Raw genomic sequence first — 17,555 nt, 5'->3', positions numbered from 1 at the left:
AGAATCAAGTAAGTTATGAGCCAAGTATGAAATAATAAACTATAAAGTTCAGGAGGAAGTTGTTTGACCTTTCAATTGAAACCATGATATATTTCGGTATTAACAATTATAAAACACTTAATATAATTAACTTTTAATTACCTCTTTCCAGAGAACATCCACATACAATGTTATTGCTAAATTAAAAAGAAAGAAAATAACTCAACTTTTAAAATACTTTTGCCTTAAGAAAACTGAGACACTGGCACAGAGTTCTTAGGATGTGTTCTCTATTTCTTTCCCAGTGCGATATGTGTGCTTGTCCCATCTCATAGACTCTGAAGGACATGGATTCTCTCCCAGCCGTGCAAAGCTAGCTAGCTGCCTGTATTATCGTGCTCTCTCCTTTCTGTCATTACTTCCTTTCCATGATTTCTGTAAAATTATACTGGTGCTATTTGTTTCTTACATGACTCTTTGAGTATAGAATTCTCATGACCTCATTTTCTCCCATAACTACTTTGGATATTTTTATTGATTTTATTGAACGCTACATTTTTTTTCTGCTCCCCTCCCTGGCCCTCCCCTCCCCTTCAACCCTCCCTGCAAGGTCCCCATGCTCCCAGTTTACTCAGGGATCTTGTATTTTCCTACTTTCCCTGTAGATTAGATCCATGTATGCCTCTTTTAGTGTCCTCATTGTTGTCTAAATTCTCTGGGATTGTGATTTGTGGGATTTATTTTAATCCTCCTGCCACAGACTACTCATCGGCTGATGCAAGCAGTCTCTCCTTTCCGGTGCCATCGGGAACATTTTGAAGTTATGCAGTTGTGTATATTTTCCCTGGGGCATAAATGTGTGGTCCATGGGGTATCCTCATGATTGAGATATCCAGGCTCTGATGAACATGTTCCCAGGAATATTGTCATGAGATCTTCTTGTACACTGCTTGTTGGGAAGGGACTGCTGCCTGATGTCGCCTTCTAGAGCACTTCACTTCACAGGTATCGGTGTGACACTTCACAAGCTTTATCGTGGCCTTTCTCCGTATTTTCTGATTCTCGTCTGAAGATTTTAGCAGGAACTAAAAGAACAATGGCAGGAAAAATCTCCCTGACGTTGTGTTGATAAGTGTACCTTTCCTATCTAGAAAATACATCTGAGTGCAAATGAAGTGGCCATTCGCTGACACTCTCCTTGCCTATATTTGTTTTGTTTTTCTGAAACTTATTCCCTTTGGGAAAAGCTGAATTTTGGTCATGGAATTTTCTGAGAGCTTAAAAATGCATCACTTATTAGAATAGGCAGTATCAGGCCAACATGAAATATGTCACAATAGGAGTTTATCAGTTCCTCTTTTTTGTTAAAACTAAGAACAGCAAGTTGTAGGGGAGAAGTTGGGGTGGATCTGGTAGGGTAGGAAAAGAAATGGATATGTAAATATGACTAAAATACACTGGTCATATTATAAAAATTATAAAATATTTTAAAACATGCCAAAATGTTTACTGTTTTTCAGAAGAAACCCTTTCAAGGAAACAATATACATTTAAAACAATCTTACCATCATATTATCATGCTGAACTTTTCAAAACAAAGTAACTTCTTTGTTCTTGATAATTAAAACTTTCAGACTGGCCTTTCGTATGTTTTCTGATCTTTTTACATTTTCTGCAAGCTCAGATTAAATTAAAATGAAATTCAGTTCTCCATTTTAATCATATCAGTAATTATTCTGAGAGAACTTGATTAAAATATCAAAATATACCTGTTTAAACCTTAAATTTTGGTTGTCATTCATAAAGAGCAGGATAGAGGAATCATTTCTAGTGCTGTGATTTTATACACTTTACATTATATAATACAAGCTGATAGCTACTTGTAGTAAGCAAACAGTGCTTTGAATTTTCACATTTCAAAATTATAGTTTATTTGCTATCTGGTTTATTGTAAATGCACGAGCAAGAGACTTTTCACAACCATTTTTATAAAATGCTTTTATTTTAAGCAAAAATGTAAGGTGTTTTTATAAGCACATAAGCGATAATATCCTATAATACATTTTCAAAGCAAACACTCCTTCAAAAGAGCCAAAACTAGTGCTACTTAACCCATCACTCAAGTGATACATGCATACACATTTGCTGTTGAACATACAGAAAAAGGAAGAGATATATGTAGCTATAGATATAGATGTAGGTACATAGGTAGATATAGCTATGTATAAATGTACAGATAAATGGATATACAGATAAGTAATATATATAGGTATACATAGATATTGATATGTAGATATCGATATACAGATTTGTACCAGGTTTTTCATTTGCTTCAGAAATATTAATATTCTTAAAGACATTCCAACTGAATCTCTGTAATTTGATGAGTTTCTGCCCCAGTGTTCAATACACTTCAGTCAATAGGGCAGCTTGCTGGAGGGGTCATCACAAGATCATTAGAACAGAAACACAAACAAGAATTTTAATCAGATGCTATGGGTCATCTTTCACATGACTGTGAGTTTTGGTTGACACCTATCAGATCTGCTTATTATTTGGTGGCATCTGCTGCATTCCAATCACCATAAACAGGAGTGGCCAGAGATGCCAACTACTCTACTCCTGAACTTTGTAAGCTAATGTATATTTTAATGAAGTGAACAGCGAAATTCCTGACAAGCATCAGCAAATTTGAAATAGAGTCTTTCAAATTTCTCATCCAGACTGGAAGTAATGAGACTTGTTCCATAAAGTGATAAAATTTATGCCATAAATTATCTCCAAAAGAAGAGTGCTTCACGAAGCAACGCTTCTCATTTGTTGGGATTAGATTTTTAAATAGTTGTTGGAATGGGTTGCTTTATAAAAGGGAGTTGAGCTATATTTCCTTGAACTTTTGCTCATGATCAAAGAAATGAAACAACCCTGACTGCATGGAGCTTGATATCACTTGGTCAAAAAGAAAGTCACTGATTTAGTGATTGCAACAAAACTTGGCCTTTATAATAAATCCCACCCATCCCTGCATTCACTCATCAGCTTCTAACAGGATTCTCAGAGACCTTTCTAGAAATCAAGTTTTTATTTCTCAGAATACTCAAGAGGTGTTTTGTTCTTCTTTAAAAAAAAAAAAGCATGCTTCAAATCAGGACTTTCTGCTAAAAATGTATTTTACAATGTACTAAAATTAATGTGATAAATTGGCACCATTCACATTGGCGTATGTTACAGGTATGACTAACTTTTTCTCAGTCCTTTAGGTAATTCCACCACATATACTCATGCCTTAAATTTAGTTAGCACAATGTTTTCTAATGCAATAAATGTCTGTAATCTAGATAAGTTAGTCGATGGACTGCTTGTGGATTGACTTACCTGTGATCTGCACAATGAATGTTATAAATTTAAAATTACTTCTACAGAGTGAGTTTATGTTCAGAGACAGAATACTGGAACCCAAATAGTTATTTCATGACTCATAGTCAGGGATCCATTCCCTCAAAGTGTGCTTTATGATATTTAAATAAAGTGCGAACATCACATTGAGTCAAAACCCTTTCCACACACCATGAGCACAGACAAAGCTGCTAAAGGTGTGGCTCAGCATATGAGAAAACACAGATTCTGCACAAATGGTTGCAGATTTTGTTAAATATTTATCGTCATGCTAAGACATCTTGTAGGTGCTGAGGATTCAGAGCCGAACAATGTATTATAAGTAGCTTAAAATGTATGAAAGCAATAGACAAGAACAAATGAAAAATGTTCAAAAACTAGTAAAATAATTTCATAAACGAAATGTGGCTTTTAAACAGACACCATAGGTGACATAAAATAAGAGGTTGTTGCCCATCTGCTTCTTGTAACTTTCTGATTGGAATTTGTATGCCAAGCAATACTGACAGTGAGTATTTCTTCCTGGATATTTGAAACAATGTCACCAACAGACACCCCTAAGTCCTGATGACTTGACTGTCATATATTTCTCATATCCAGACTTTCCTCAGATGTGGGAAAATGTGTCTCAGGCAAAACAATTGTACATTTCTATATACACATGTACCGTTCTAACCAAATGGTATGTAAAACCATAGTCATGTTATCTGACATTAACCCTTAGAAATGATCATATTAACTCCTACATTCTCAGAAAGAAAATATTTGACAATTTGCTAAAATTATTTTATTATTCCAGTAACTTAAGTTTCTGGTTCCCAGGCTATTACCAATTTAAATTGTCACAAGTATCCATGACACTGTTTCCAGGATTCCAGTTCATCCCTTTTCTCCAACATTTTTAGATCATGGTGACTTTGCAGTTCAATTTCAGCTACGAGGTCCTTGGAAGCTAACCATTTTTAACCAGATGTTTCTTCCCATGTTTCCCATTCTACTACCAAGGAAGAAAGCTTACTTTCTAGTTGCCTAGGCCAATACTTCACTGGCTACTTTATACAATCATATACATCTAATATATACACATTCTCATATACGAGTTCAGGAATGAGGCATTTGTAATCTAGGGCCAATGGGGCAGCACTTGTCACAGATAATATACATCATATCATATACATATACATATACATACACATACATATCATATACATATACACAGATCATATACATCTAATATATACACATTCTCATATACGAGTTCAGGAATGAGGCATTTGTAATCTAGGGCCAATGGGGCAGCACTTGTCACAGATGCAATGTATTCAGCAACAATGGGAATTACAGGTGATCTCTATAGTCCCTGCTTATAGTTCCACATTAACCATTACAAGCCACATAGTTAGGGATGTAATAGATTTATAAGATGCATATTGTACTCATGCCACTTAATATGAACATTAGCAAATAAATATTAACTGTAATATAACTACAAATATTTTTATGAAAATGTAAATGTATCAAATATCACAATGTTTTTAAAATATTGCTTAGAAGTGAGCATTTTGGGAGATTTCTTCAAAAGGAGAATTAAAATGTTAGAATATTGTCACTTTATCATCTGCCTCCCCTAATGTCTGGTTCACAAAACCATATAGCTCCACATGTTCTTATTTGAAAATGGCAGAAAAACTGGTAAGACTATTTTCTCATCTACTTATTTCAGCACTCTCTGTTCCTCCGAAGGCAGCTTTATTCCTTAATCTTTGATTTTATGGGAGCATTTTTAGGTTTAATCTGTAGTTTTTGCATTGAAGGATCCAATAAAGGGAAGTTTGTACCAGCTCAGTGCTTAAGATGGGAAGCTTTATCACAAACACCAAACCTTGCAGTTTTATTTTTGTTTTTGTTTTTTGTTTTTCGAGACAGGGTTTCTCTGTAGCTTTGGAGCCTGTCCTGGAACTAGCTCTTGTAGACCAGGCTGGTCTCGAACTCACAGAGATCCTCCTGCCTCTGCCTTCCGAGTGCTGGGATTAAAGGCGGCGTGCGCCACCACCACCCGGCTGGTGGGAGGGCTTTTAAAAATCTGAACTTAATACCAGAGAAGCTGAGTGGTTGCTTCTACTAACTTTCCACTGTCTAAAAAGTTCTGTTCAAAAATGCAAAGGAAGACAAGAGGTCATAGGGATGTCAAATTGAGAAGGAGAATAGCAATGCCATCAAAGCAAGTAAGACTTGGCAAGACCTCACTAGGAGGTCAGTGGGTGTAATTTGACTGAATGCTGAGAGCCAGGAGTTTAATTCTTGAAGAAATAAAGGTTGGGGAGGATGTAGTTAGGATTCCTCTGACTGTTTTGGATACAGTCTGAAAACTGGGTAAGTGAAGGTAGATTAGAGAATGGACATGCCAGGCTGGACAGGGATACACATGCTAGCCACATTGAGTCCAGAAGAAGGATATGGTGGGGAATGATGGAATAAGGTCTCAAGGAAAGATAATTAGAAAGAACAAATTAATACCACTAAAAAGAATTAACATGACTATTAAAGATTTACAGCCAGAAAGAGATAACCATAGAACATAAATAAGCCAAGTTCGAGGATAACTATGAGATACTGAGAATTAGGAAGATAATTTTGTCTTCTTAATTTGTTTCATTTCTCAATACCATTTCAAAATCTCCAGCATACTTTCATCACCAATCATATCTGTATCAGTTCTCCCTAAGAGTATTTTTGGGATTCCAAAGCAGGCCTCTGCACACATATCCACCATGGATTGTTTTCTGTCTTTGTTAGTTCCTCTAAGACTCCACCAAGCATAACTCCAGACTTCAAAATGTAAGGATACCAAATCTTCCCAATACAAGCCATGGGACTAAATAAATGCCCCCTTAATATTACAGCTCATATTTTCGCTGATAAATTCCCACAATAACTTTCATATACTAACTGCAGGAATTAGTAAATTTCTCAACAAGAAGTGCATACCCTCCATAAGCCAATTTCCCCAACATTAGTGGTAATTCCTCTGGACCTGGTCTATGTGGACAAGTACAAAGATCACGGATTATCAGTTATTCAAATGAGGCCATGATGGATGGTGTTTCTTGTTGTCAAAAAACAGGATGGAATTCGGTCACATTCCTACTTTCAAATATTTGCCCTTTGCTTATTCATAGAACCTAGAAAACTGTTAAACCTCTGCCAACTGATCAGTCATCTATGAGATGATAATTTTAAAAAATTCCTTTCTTGGAGTATGACAAAAATGAGAAAACTGATAATATACAATTTCTTAGTATAGTAATAAACAATAACGTTCAAGTTCATGACAAAGCATGGGATAATGTAATGGATTATTTTACAAAGCATAAACTTAACTGGTAGAGAGTTTGTGTGTTATCTTCAATAAACCAATCTGTCACACTTAAACATAACATTATTTTATCACAGCTTCTATTAACTAATTCTCTTATCCAAAGACTAAGACAATTAGAGTGGGCTATCATTCTTCAAGCAAAAAAAAAAAAAAAAAAAAAAAAAAAAAAAAAAAAAAAAAACCGGAGATTAAATGAGTTTTTAAAATAAGCAATGCACTGGTTTCTACCTCAGTCAAACTACTTGAGACAGGGAACATTGATTACCCAACTTACTTGGGCAATTACTTCCGAAAGAACCAGGAACAGGCCAGGTGGTGGAGGCATGTGCCTTTAATCCCAGCACTTAAGAGGCAGAAAAAGGCGGATCTCTGTGACTTCAAGGCCAGCCTGGTCTATAAGAAAAGGAAGAATAGATGAGAATTTTGGACAGTAGCCTCAGAGGAGTATAAGAGGGTTGCATTAGATCAGTTTGTAGGTAGAGAACTACAGCATCGTGCTTGAGGCAGAAGTTCCTGAGAGCAAATAACTTGGTTAGAAAAGTGTGGACAACAAATGACTCTACGAGTGCAGACCTTTCATCTCAGGAGTCAAAGCCCGAGATTCTTGACGTGTAGAACTAGGATCGATACAGGATGCAAGGGTCACTGGCATTTTATAGAAAAGAAACTGAAAATCCATTCATTCTTGGTTCATAAGTACTGTAAAGATGAAAATTCCCTTCAGCATTGTATTATTTTAATTATTTTCCCTTCATTTTAGAGTCTTTGGCTCTTACTTAAACAGTGGCTTTTTAAGTCAATTGATTTTCGTTCATTTCTCAAAGCAAGCGGGCAAGGGTAAGGGACTCAAAAATTATTCCAGGAGGCTAAATCTGAATGTTTGGATCCCAAATAAATTTTTTATAGCATCCACACTGAAAAGCTGCCATTTATGCTTAAGTTGCCTTGAACAAGTGTACAAAAAGGGTCAGGATATGCATTTATCATTTTCTCATTTCCAGAAACTCACCTTTCTTAGGAAACAAAAACAACCAATTGCAAAATTGATCCCATACGTTCTAATATCTTCTTTCCCAGAGGAAGGAAAAGCAGCCAGTGAATCTGGAAACCAAATGGCAAGTTTGCTGTCCAAACTTCTCTGCAAAGTTGGACAGTGGTTAGAACCACTCATTATTCACAGAGACCTGAGCTGTGCCTCATGTTGGCTTAGGTATACAGGTTAACTTTCTTTGAGGGCAGAATGATCACATGAGTGGTGGGTGGAATTAAAGTCAATATGAACACTAATGTCTTGTCTTCTGACAGCATATGAATGTGCAAGCATTAAGTCATAGGAGAAAAGGGGCTAATCTGAGATTTGTTCCTAGCCCTCTCCATGTGAATGGTGTCGCTGTGAGCCCAGCAATGAAGTTCACTGTGTTGTAGCAGACTGCGCAGTTCCTGAGTGTGTCAACCCAATCTATGAACCAGAACAGTGTTGTCCTGTCTGCAAAAATGGTAAGAATGCCCTGCATTAGCTTTCGAGACGGGGTTAGGACAAGGCACCAGTATTTCACACCAGCATGCCATTCAGTGCAAAAGCCCTCTAAGAGCTGCTTCTGGCTTTTCAATATGGTCAGCACTGGCATGTATGTTTTTCTGAAACCTTAAAGTGAAAATGTACTAGGGATGGGTGAATTGAGTAGCTTTTCATCTGGGGAATTAGAGTTCTTGCAAGCCAGCTTTGTTGTGACCTATATTATTTATTGTTATTTTATAAGGAGGCTGTTGGAGATAACACAGTGCCAATCTTTTCTGCTGATTGTATTTCTCACTATTTTGGAACCTGTGAAGCCATTTTCTAAATTTCATGGTGTATAGTGCATCCTAAGACAAAGATTGGAGAAAATGTCAGGTATTTGGATTTGAATATAAATAAGACTTCAAGTTTAAGTTGTCCAAGAATATAAATTAAATTATAAGTGTACTTAAATTCAAGCAAGAAAGTCTAAAACGAATGTGTGTGGGGGTAACCAAGATTTTGTTATAGAAGGGCCCTGTTGTCACAGAAATTGCTATAGATGAGGAAGTGACTTGTATTTAAGATTATGGATTCATTTTCCCCTTATGAAATGGAATAGTTGAGAAAGTTACAGTATTTTAGTCATCTGAAATCATCATGGTGCCCTAGAGAAAACATTGCAAAGCAATGATCTTCTAGGACACTATCAGCAAAGATCATACAATCACACTCCTGGTCATGTTCTGCCAAAAGAGAGAAAATACTTCTCTAGCTAACAGTCAACAAATGCCCATGGACATTCCCATCTACTTAGAAGGGCGAGTGGTTGTTGCCCCCCTTATCAGTCTATCACTGAACTGATATGCTCTTGGATGAGTATCCATGACTGTCTCTTAGGATACATGAATACATACATACATACATACATACATAAATACATACATACATACATACATACACACATACATAGATTTTCAATTTACATTAACTCACTAATCTTTTCCTTGACAGATGGGATAATTAGTTTAAAATAGCATAATGTTATTTAAAGACAAAGCAAAAGTGACTCCTATTGTTTTCAAAATAAATTTTGTGGTTTGGTATCTTCCCAGAACACTAATCATAACCCCATCTGATGTTTGTCCGGGCATAGGCTTTCCTGTTTCTTATCATATAAGTCCATTACATTATTAGATTGCTCGCTTGACTTCTCATTTTCTTCTTATCCAGCTGACTTACGATGACCATTTCTGATTCAGGAACTAGAAATAAAAAATAAATACACCCCTGAAGTTCTAACGTGCCTTCTATATGCAAAGATACATGATTTAAAACTTTATATTTCTGAAAAGGCTTAAAGAAACTGGGAAAGATACAAGAAAGAGCAGTAAGATGATTTAATGTTTGAAAAAAATAGGACCTGGGAGGATAGACTGAAAGAGTTAGCATAATTTGTCCAGAAGAGAAGGCTCAGGGGAAAAGTAACTGTCATGAAGTATATGAATGGTTGGTCTAAAGTAGAAGAGAACTTGTTATTTTTCATTTTCTCCAAGGATAAAAAGAAGGAAAGCTCAGCTACCCAATCAATCTTTAAAAATGGGATTGACAAGTCTTTAACTGGAGACTTTTTTTTTTTTTTTTTTTTTGGTTTGGAAGTAACCATCTAAACAGGTCCTTGAGAATATTTTCTTCCCCAGGTGGCCCTTGTTAACTTTGCTCCCCTTTTAGAGCAAGTGCTTACAGTATGCACTCAGCATTCCCTCAGAATTAGAGATTCTAGTCCATGTATTTAGGGTGCAGTATAAATGCATGTTTCTAAGAAATCATCCCAGATACCCAACACAAGCCTACACAATATCTAGACTTCATGTCTAGTCAAATGCTCAGATGGCCATTTCAAGCTAGCCATGTTTAATATGTCATTATTCAAGATTAGCTTGCATTTTACATATATTAGAATTTTTTTCTTCAAATAAAACTCTCTTTGCACATGTGTATTGAACAAGCTTTGAGACACCTATTCATAAAACCGATGACTTCATGCTAAGTACACAGTGTATTAATTAAGTTTTCTGATTCTGTGTCCCTGGCATAGTTTACAAACATCATTTCTGCTTTATCTTGTACTTCCAAACAAATTATTACTTTTTAAAATAATAAGGGAAATGAATCTGGATTTGAATAAGTAGGAACATTAACGCTTTCTATAACATAATATTAAGAGATGTTTTTATTATCAAATGTCATTAATTTGACAATTATTGTCAAAATATAAAGTATGATAACTGACAAAGAGCATTGATCAAAAGGACCAGTAAGAGCCTCTGAAACCTGTATTTTATTAATGAAACAAACTGCATTCACACTTGCGTTGTTAATTTTCTAAGTATAGTTAAGAAAATAGAAGCAGATCACAGATTGCACATATGTAGAAGTGCTTGAGGGTAAATAAATATTATAACAGACTCTAAGTAAGAGTGTATTGAAAATTCCAGCACATAGTAAGCTGACCATATTATATTAGATGATAACTTTGTCCATTATAGTGAAAACTATTACATAAAAGAATGTCTCTTATCTTCTTAAAGCAAAAGCACAAGTTAAAAATGTGTACTATGGATCAGGTGGAGGCAGGAGACCCTAATGTATCCATTGTCCTTTAACATTCTGTGTATTTTCTTAAATCTTTATAAATATTGGTGACTCTGGCAAACTTTTCATTTCACTTAAATGCTGGTATTGTTTTGACAGTCAAATCCTTCTCCTTTTATGTAACAAGATTCATTTTTCCAGCTTTCTGGTTAAAATTTGTCCAAAGTAAGATGGAGTAAAAAATAGAAACTAAATGTTTAAATTGGTTGGGTCTATCATATTTAACCCTAAAATTTAGTATCAATAATACAAAAGTAATACAAAAGTCCTTGCTTTGAGATTATTCCTAAGCCAACAAAGTAGGGAAACAATATATTGGTAATTTAGAAACAACTGTCACCAAGTAGAACGATAACAATTATTACAAAACTGAGAACACTTATTTTATAAAATGCAATTTAATTGGTTCCCTAGATAAACAATGATACTCTTCCTTTGTCTCAATATAATTTGTAAATATTAATTTGGTATAGCACGAAACTTCTAGAACTTTTCTCTGATTATGTTAAGAATGAAGGAGAATTTTTAATTTCTTCATCTTGAAGGTTACCTCAAGTAAGATGTTTAGTGGTTCTGAATAAATAAAAGCAAGCCACAAAAAGACTTCATTCTTACTAATTTACTTTAGTACTAAGAAAAACTGTGGGTGTAATCAGGGTAAAAAAAAAACGTTAGGGGAAAGATATGAATGGCCAAACAGGGTATGTAGAATAATCATATTAGAGGACACATAAGCTCTGCACACCTGCAAGAGCTGGTAAAGCAAAGGCCCCCTTGAAAAAACATGACATTTTCAAACTCTGCCAATTTTCATAAAATTATGTTACTTTGACATACCTTTTATCCACAGACCTTTTTATGCTAATTAATGAGCATTCATTACAGAGGTAATTTTTATTTGTTTTTAAAAAAATACATAATAATAATTTAATCTATTTATTATGTACAGTGTTCTTCCTGCATGTATCCCTGCAGGCCAGAAGAGGGCACCAAATCTCATCACAGATGATTGTGAGCCACCATGTGGTTGCTGGGAGTTGAACTCAGGACCTTTGGAAAAACAAGCAAACCTCTTAACCACTGAGTCATCTCTCCACCTGCTTATTTGTCTTAATAATATGCAAAAATAAATAATAAATTAATATTAGTATAATATTTGCTAACAAAAATGTTTTAGTTTAGGGAGTAGTATAAATATTTTATTTGGAAACAGATCATAACATATATGGTCGATAACCAAAAATGCATATTGTTTTTTAAATGGAAAGTAACATTTTTAGCAATTTCTTATTCTTAATCTTTCATGCAACTTTTGAGTTTTCTAAGTTTAATAATTTAAATTTAAGTCATTAGAAACCATGTTTATAGATGGCAAAGGTATGGCTTTGCAAATGAAGTATATGAGAAGTTAATATTTCTATCACTAAAGCACCAACACCATTAATTTTATTTTTATAGACATTATTTTTTCATTGGATTATTGTCAGTTTTTATTTGCATCACTGAAGAAAAAGTTACTTCATGAAATCTGGGAGAGCCAGGACCCTCACCGACATCAAGTGAGCAGCTCCATCTCTCTCCTAACTAAGCTGACGTTGACACAAACCCTACTCAAATAGTTAACTCCACACTCCCTACTCTCTTCCAGTTTAATGGTCATGAAAGTCAGGCAGGTAGAAGGCTAGCCAGAAGGGCAAAGAGAAAGGAAAACTGTCAGAGTGGCAGGTTATATATAAACAAAAGTTGGAAACTCTTTGTATTCTCTAACACCATCTAAAGATTTACCATGAACAATTGCTGATAGCCCTAATATGCACACAGAGTTCCTTGAAATTAATAAGAAATAAAAATCAAATCCATGGAATAAGAATTGAACAAATAATTAAATAAATAATTTCTCAGAAGAAAATAATTTCTAATAAATTGAGAAATATGCTTAACCAAAATGAATCAGAAATTACAAGAACAGGATACCAATTTTGTATTGATAACATTCTAATAATGGCAACACTTCACACTGACAAAAATGTTCAGAAAAATATTGAGAAAATTTTGGACAACTTTTAAGAAAAGAATTTTCTATGAAAATTTTCATGTCTTCTAATGTTGACTGTTCTACAATGTACATTTTGTCCCACATTCATGCACAAAATTTTCACTGCATTTTAAGATTGAGAAGGTGGAATGAAACCTTATTGTTTTCAGTGGAGTGGTGAAATACATCACAGCCTTTAAAACACACTACACATATTCCTGTGCCATCTAAAACAACAGAACACAGCAATGCATACTATATCTATAATGCGATGCATATACTAAGTGTACATTAAATTGTACGGGAACAGAAAGGCACCTAATATTAGCTATATAATATAATGGTTATGATGAGATCCAAGGAGATAGCTCATCTGGTAAATGCTTTCCATACAAGCCTGAAGACCTGTGGATCTGCAGCACCCATGTCAAAATCTGGGAACAGCACTATACATCTGAAATCCAGACATAAGGGATGGAAACAATCAGATCACTGACCAGCAAGTCCAACTGAATAGGTTAATTGCAGCTTTTTTGGAAGGCTTGCTCTAAAAAAACTTGATGAAGAGTGATTGAGGAAGACACACGGTATAGAATTCTGATTCCCATACATGTGCATGCAAAAAATACTCAGAGAAAGAGAAGAGGGGAGGAGGAGAGGAGATGGAGGAAGGGAAGCAGAGAAAGAGGAAGTAGGAGAATGTAATGATTCAATTATTACTTGTAGGGGTCAGAAATTAGAAGAGAAAGGGAGAAGAGGTCTAATATTTTTAATGCAGAAAATGCACACTAATCATAAACATAACAGAATTATGTGAAAAGTCATAAATATCATGCTCCAAAATATAAACAATGCTCAATCTCTACTCACTATAAATCAAGTTTGAATATAAGTAAATACTTTTATTATTTCTATGCATTGCATAACATAAGAAGAGTTCTAGAAAAAAATAACACCAACTTTTAAATGATGATCCAGGGAATGGAATGGGCGCTAGAGCACAGGAGATGTGAAAGCAATGGACTTGGGCTTTCATTTCCATAAGCCTCCTTATTGAGTGGATGCTTTAGATACCTATTGTACTTCACATTTAAAATTTTTCATTATACATTTAGGATAAAGACAATGTAAATGCCATTAAACTTTTTCAGAGAAGATGCTAGAAAGATATGAGCCCTTTTGTAATAGAGCATAGTATTAACTAAAATAAAACAAAGATTTCAAACTAAAAATAAAAATGATAATATTTATGAGTCTATGTGAAAATTTTTTAATGAAAATATGATTAAGTTCATAGTGAATGTCTTTAGTTCATACATTTTACTGGCAAGCGTGGTTTATAAGTTATATATTACCAGTGGTGTGAAGTAACATTCTTCAACGAATAACATGACATTTCTGTAAAAATGTATAATAATCATATTACAAATATTGAGTAAAGGTAATGAGTCTCACAGGAGTTCAGGTCTAGTTTTAACCATGCCTTAATTTTTATTCAGATTCTTTTGAAATTGTTTGTCTTCAGAGATTTGGGGTAAGGCTTTTTATCCTTTGTTAGCAAACAAACTAGCAGCATTTAAAATCTATGCTTTCTGACAATGTAGGGTTTATGGCAGATTTGAGAATAGTTAACATGAGAATTCTATTATAATTTTTCTTACTTCTATATTTGAGAAAAAAGATTGTGTTATCATTTCTGCATCCATTTAAAGACATTATATAAAAGTCAGCAAGTCACACCACCACCACACAATCACACCACCACACAATCACACTACCACACAATCACACCACCACACAATCACACTACCACACAATCACACCACCACACAGTCACACCATCACACAGCCACAGTCACACCACCACTACCTTGGTGACAATCAAAACACCACCACACCATCAGAGAAAACAACCAAACATCCCGATAAGTAAATAGTTTTTGCATGATAAAATACATCAAGCTTATCCAAAAGGAAAAGAATCATGTTTGATAGGTAAACACTAATGATATTTTAAGAAAACTATTTGGAAGATATATCACTTTTATTTTAGATAGATGATAGACAGATGGGTAGTGATAGATAGATAGATAGATAGATAGATAGATAGATAGATAGATAGAGATAGATAGATAGATGATAGATGATAAATAGATGATAGATAGATAGATGATAGATAGATAGATAGATAGATAGATAGATAGATAGATAGATAGATAGATAGATAGATAGACTCATAGATGATTGATGAATGGGGAAATAGGTAACAGAGAATTGAGAGATGTAGATGTAGATAGATATTAGTAGGTAGAGATTTACAGATAGATGAGAGGCTCACATCTGGTAAGAACCAGTTATCATGAGTAGAAAAAGGAATAAAAATTAGAAACAGGTAAAACACTCCTCATATACAACACTTGGAAACATAAGAAAATTACATATTAATATATTGGAGTTGAGTAAATTGGCAAGTTACAAAAGGAATATGCAGATTTCTATATATGTGTCTATGTACATAAAATATAATAAAATGTCATTAAAATAAAGCTAACATTGGTGTCTAATGCAAAGATACCAATGAGATATAATAAAAGTTCATAAGCAGACTTAACTAGGAGAGAAAATCTGGTACATGATTAAATCATAACTGAAATCACTGCAGAGATGGTTTGTAGAAGAAATATGTTAGGACAGCTGAATAGTTATCCAAAAAAACATTACTTTAAAATTTATATCCTATAATTCAGTACAAATTTCATCAGAGTAAGTATAAGTTTCTTTTTGCATCTTCTGTATGTGTGTACATGCATGTGGATGCCCCTGGTTATTGTTATTCTCCACAGATCTTCCATTTTATTCTTTGAGGAAGGGTCTCTCAATCAAACTCAGAGCTTGAAGATATGTCTAGCCTCTCTGGATAGTTTGATCTGGGAATTCCCTGTCGCTACCTTCCACATCTGGAATTACAGGCAGCTGCCTTGACCACTCAATGTTTAAGTGGCTTTTTGCAGATCTAAACTCCATTTCCCTATATCCTCAGCCACTAAATATAACTTTCTTAAAAGAAAAACTGGGCAAATCCATACATAATCTTGAAGTGGCAGAAAAAAATCACTATATTGTACAAAATTACAAAAACATTTCATACAAATTTAAAATTAGAACAAAAATTAATCTTAATATTGCAAAGTGTCCTTGCTTATATAAAGCACTATTAGAAATCCATAAAGGGGAAATCCCATATCTATATTTTATAAATTGATGAATAATTCATATGTGTTCCAGAGGGAATAAAACAAAAACTATCCTCATGTTCTCATTCCTTCCTCCTCTTCAACTGAACTTTGGGAGCTCAGTTCAGTGCTCCAATGTGGGTCTCTGCCTCTGTTTCCATCTGTTGTTGGGTGAAGGTTCTATGTTGATATGTAAGACAATCTCAATCTGACTATAGGGCAAGACCAGTTTGGGCACCCTCTCCTCTATTGCTGGGAAGGAACAAGCATAGGACCAAACTAGTCCCTCTGAATGTGGTTGACAGTTGTATGGCTGGGGCAGACTGGGGGACCACTGGCGGTGGAACTTGGATTTATCTTTACTGCATGTACTGGCTTTTTGGGGTCCTATTCTCTTTGGATGGATACCTTGTTCAGCCTAGATGTAATAGAGAGGGCCTTGGACCTTCCACAAAGCAATGTGCTTTACCCTCTCTGGGGATGGGATGGGGATGGGGTGGGAGGATATGTGGAGGGAATGGAGGGGAGGGGAGCGAGTGGGAATTTGGATTGGTATTTTTTTAAAATAAAATCTAATAAATTTAAAAAAAATACTACCCTATCACTATATGGATAGCTCAAATATACTTAAAAGAAAGAAAATGAATTTTTTAATTGATTCAATTTTTCACTCTAGTATAATGTCAAGAGTTTGATAACCTACTTCACTGCATTAAATAGGCATTCTTCTGCATTGCTGATGGATGTAAAAAGAAATTTGATAATGTGTACAAAATTCAAGCACATGTACCTTTTGCCCTAAGAATCCCACATATGTGAAGTCACAAATGAACAGTTTTGCTCATATCTAGTTTCTAATTAATAAGAAATTATCATAAAACATTTTTATAAATAAATGTAGATTTAAATTTTATTTTCTAAAAGCAAAAATAGATATCATATTACATATTACATCAAAAGAATGAATGATACAGAAATAATTAATGGTATTTTAGGACAAAATTTTAATTCAAGTCATAACAGTTTACTTAAGTGTATATATACATTTGTGTGTGTGTGTGTGTGTGTGTGTGTGTGTGTGTGTATGAATGACAGGCCCAGCAAAATAGCTTAGTTGGTAAAGTCATTTCCTGCCAAGTTTGCTAACTGGAGTTTAATCCCTGAGACCCATATTGCTAAGGGAAAAAAAAAACTGGCTCCTACAAGTTGTCCTCTGCCTTCACACACACCATGTGCACACACATACATTGACACATATGTATGCATATAACATTACACTCAAAAAATAAATAAATGCACAAATAAATAAATAGCAATTAAAATATTATAAGGCATATCAGGTTAAAATTAATATAAAATTAAGTTCCTAATTTTCTTATA

The 17,555-nt window shown here is 34.5% G+C and overlaps 1 protein-coding gene across 1 annotated transcript in view; it reads left to right on the top strand.

The window, feature by feature from the left end:
* Vwc2l (von Willebrand factor C domain containing 2 like) overlaps positions 1–17,555 on the top strand; it is a 139,589-nt gene that overhangs the window by 13,965 nt on the left and 108,069 nt on the right. Inside the window, exon 2 of the mRNA XM_038341101.1 lies at positions 8,122–8,251. Within this exon, the coding sequence (XP_038197029.1) occupies positions 8,122–8,251 (130 nt within the window). The remainder of the gene's footprint in view (positions 1–8,121; positions 8,252–17,555) is intronic.

The sequence above is a fragment of the Arvicola amphibius genome, chromosome 8 (genome assembly GCF_903992535.2).
Source record: "Arvicola amphibius chromosome 8, mArvAmp1.2, whole genome shotgun sequence".
In the NCBI taxonomy this organism is placed as follows: domain Eukaryota; kingdom Metazoa; phylum Chordata; class Mammalia; order Rodentia; family Cricetidae; genus Arvicola; species Arvicola amphibius.
Note: the sequence above shows the minus strand (reverse complement) of the source record. Positions and strands in the feature narration are given on the sequence as shown.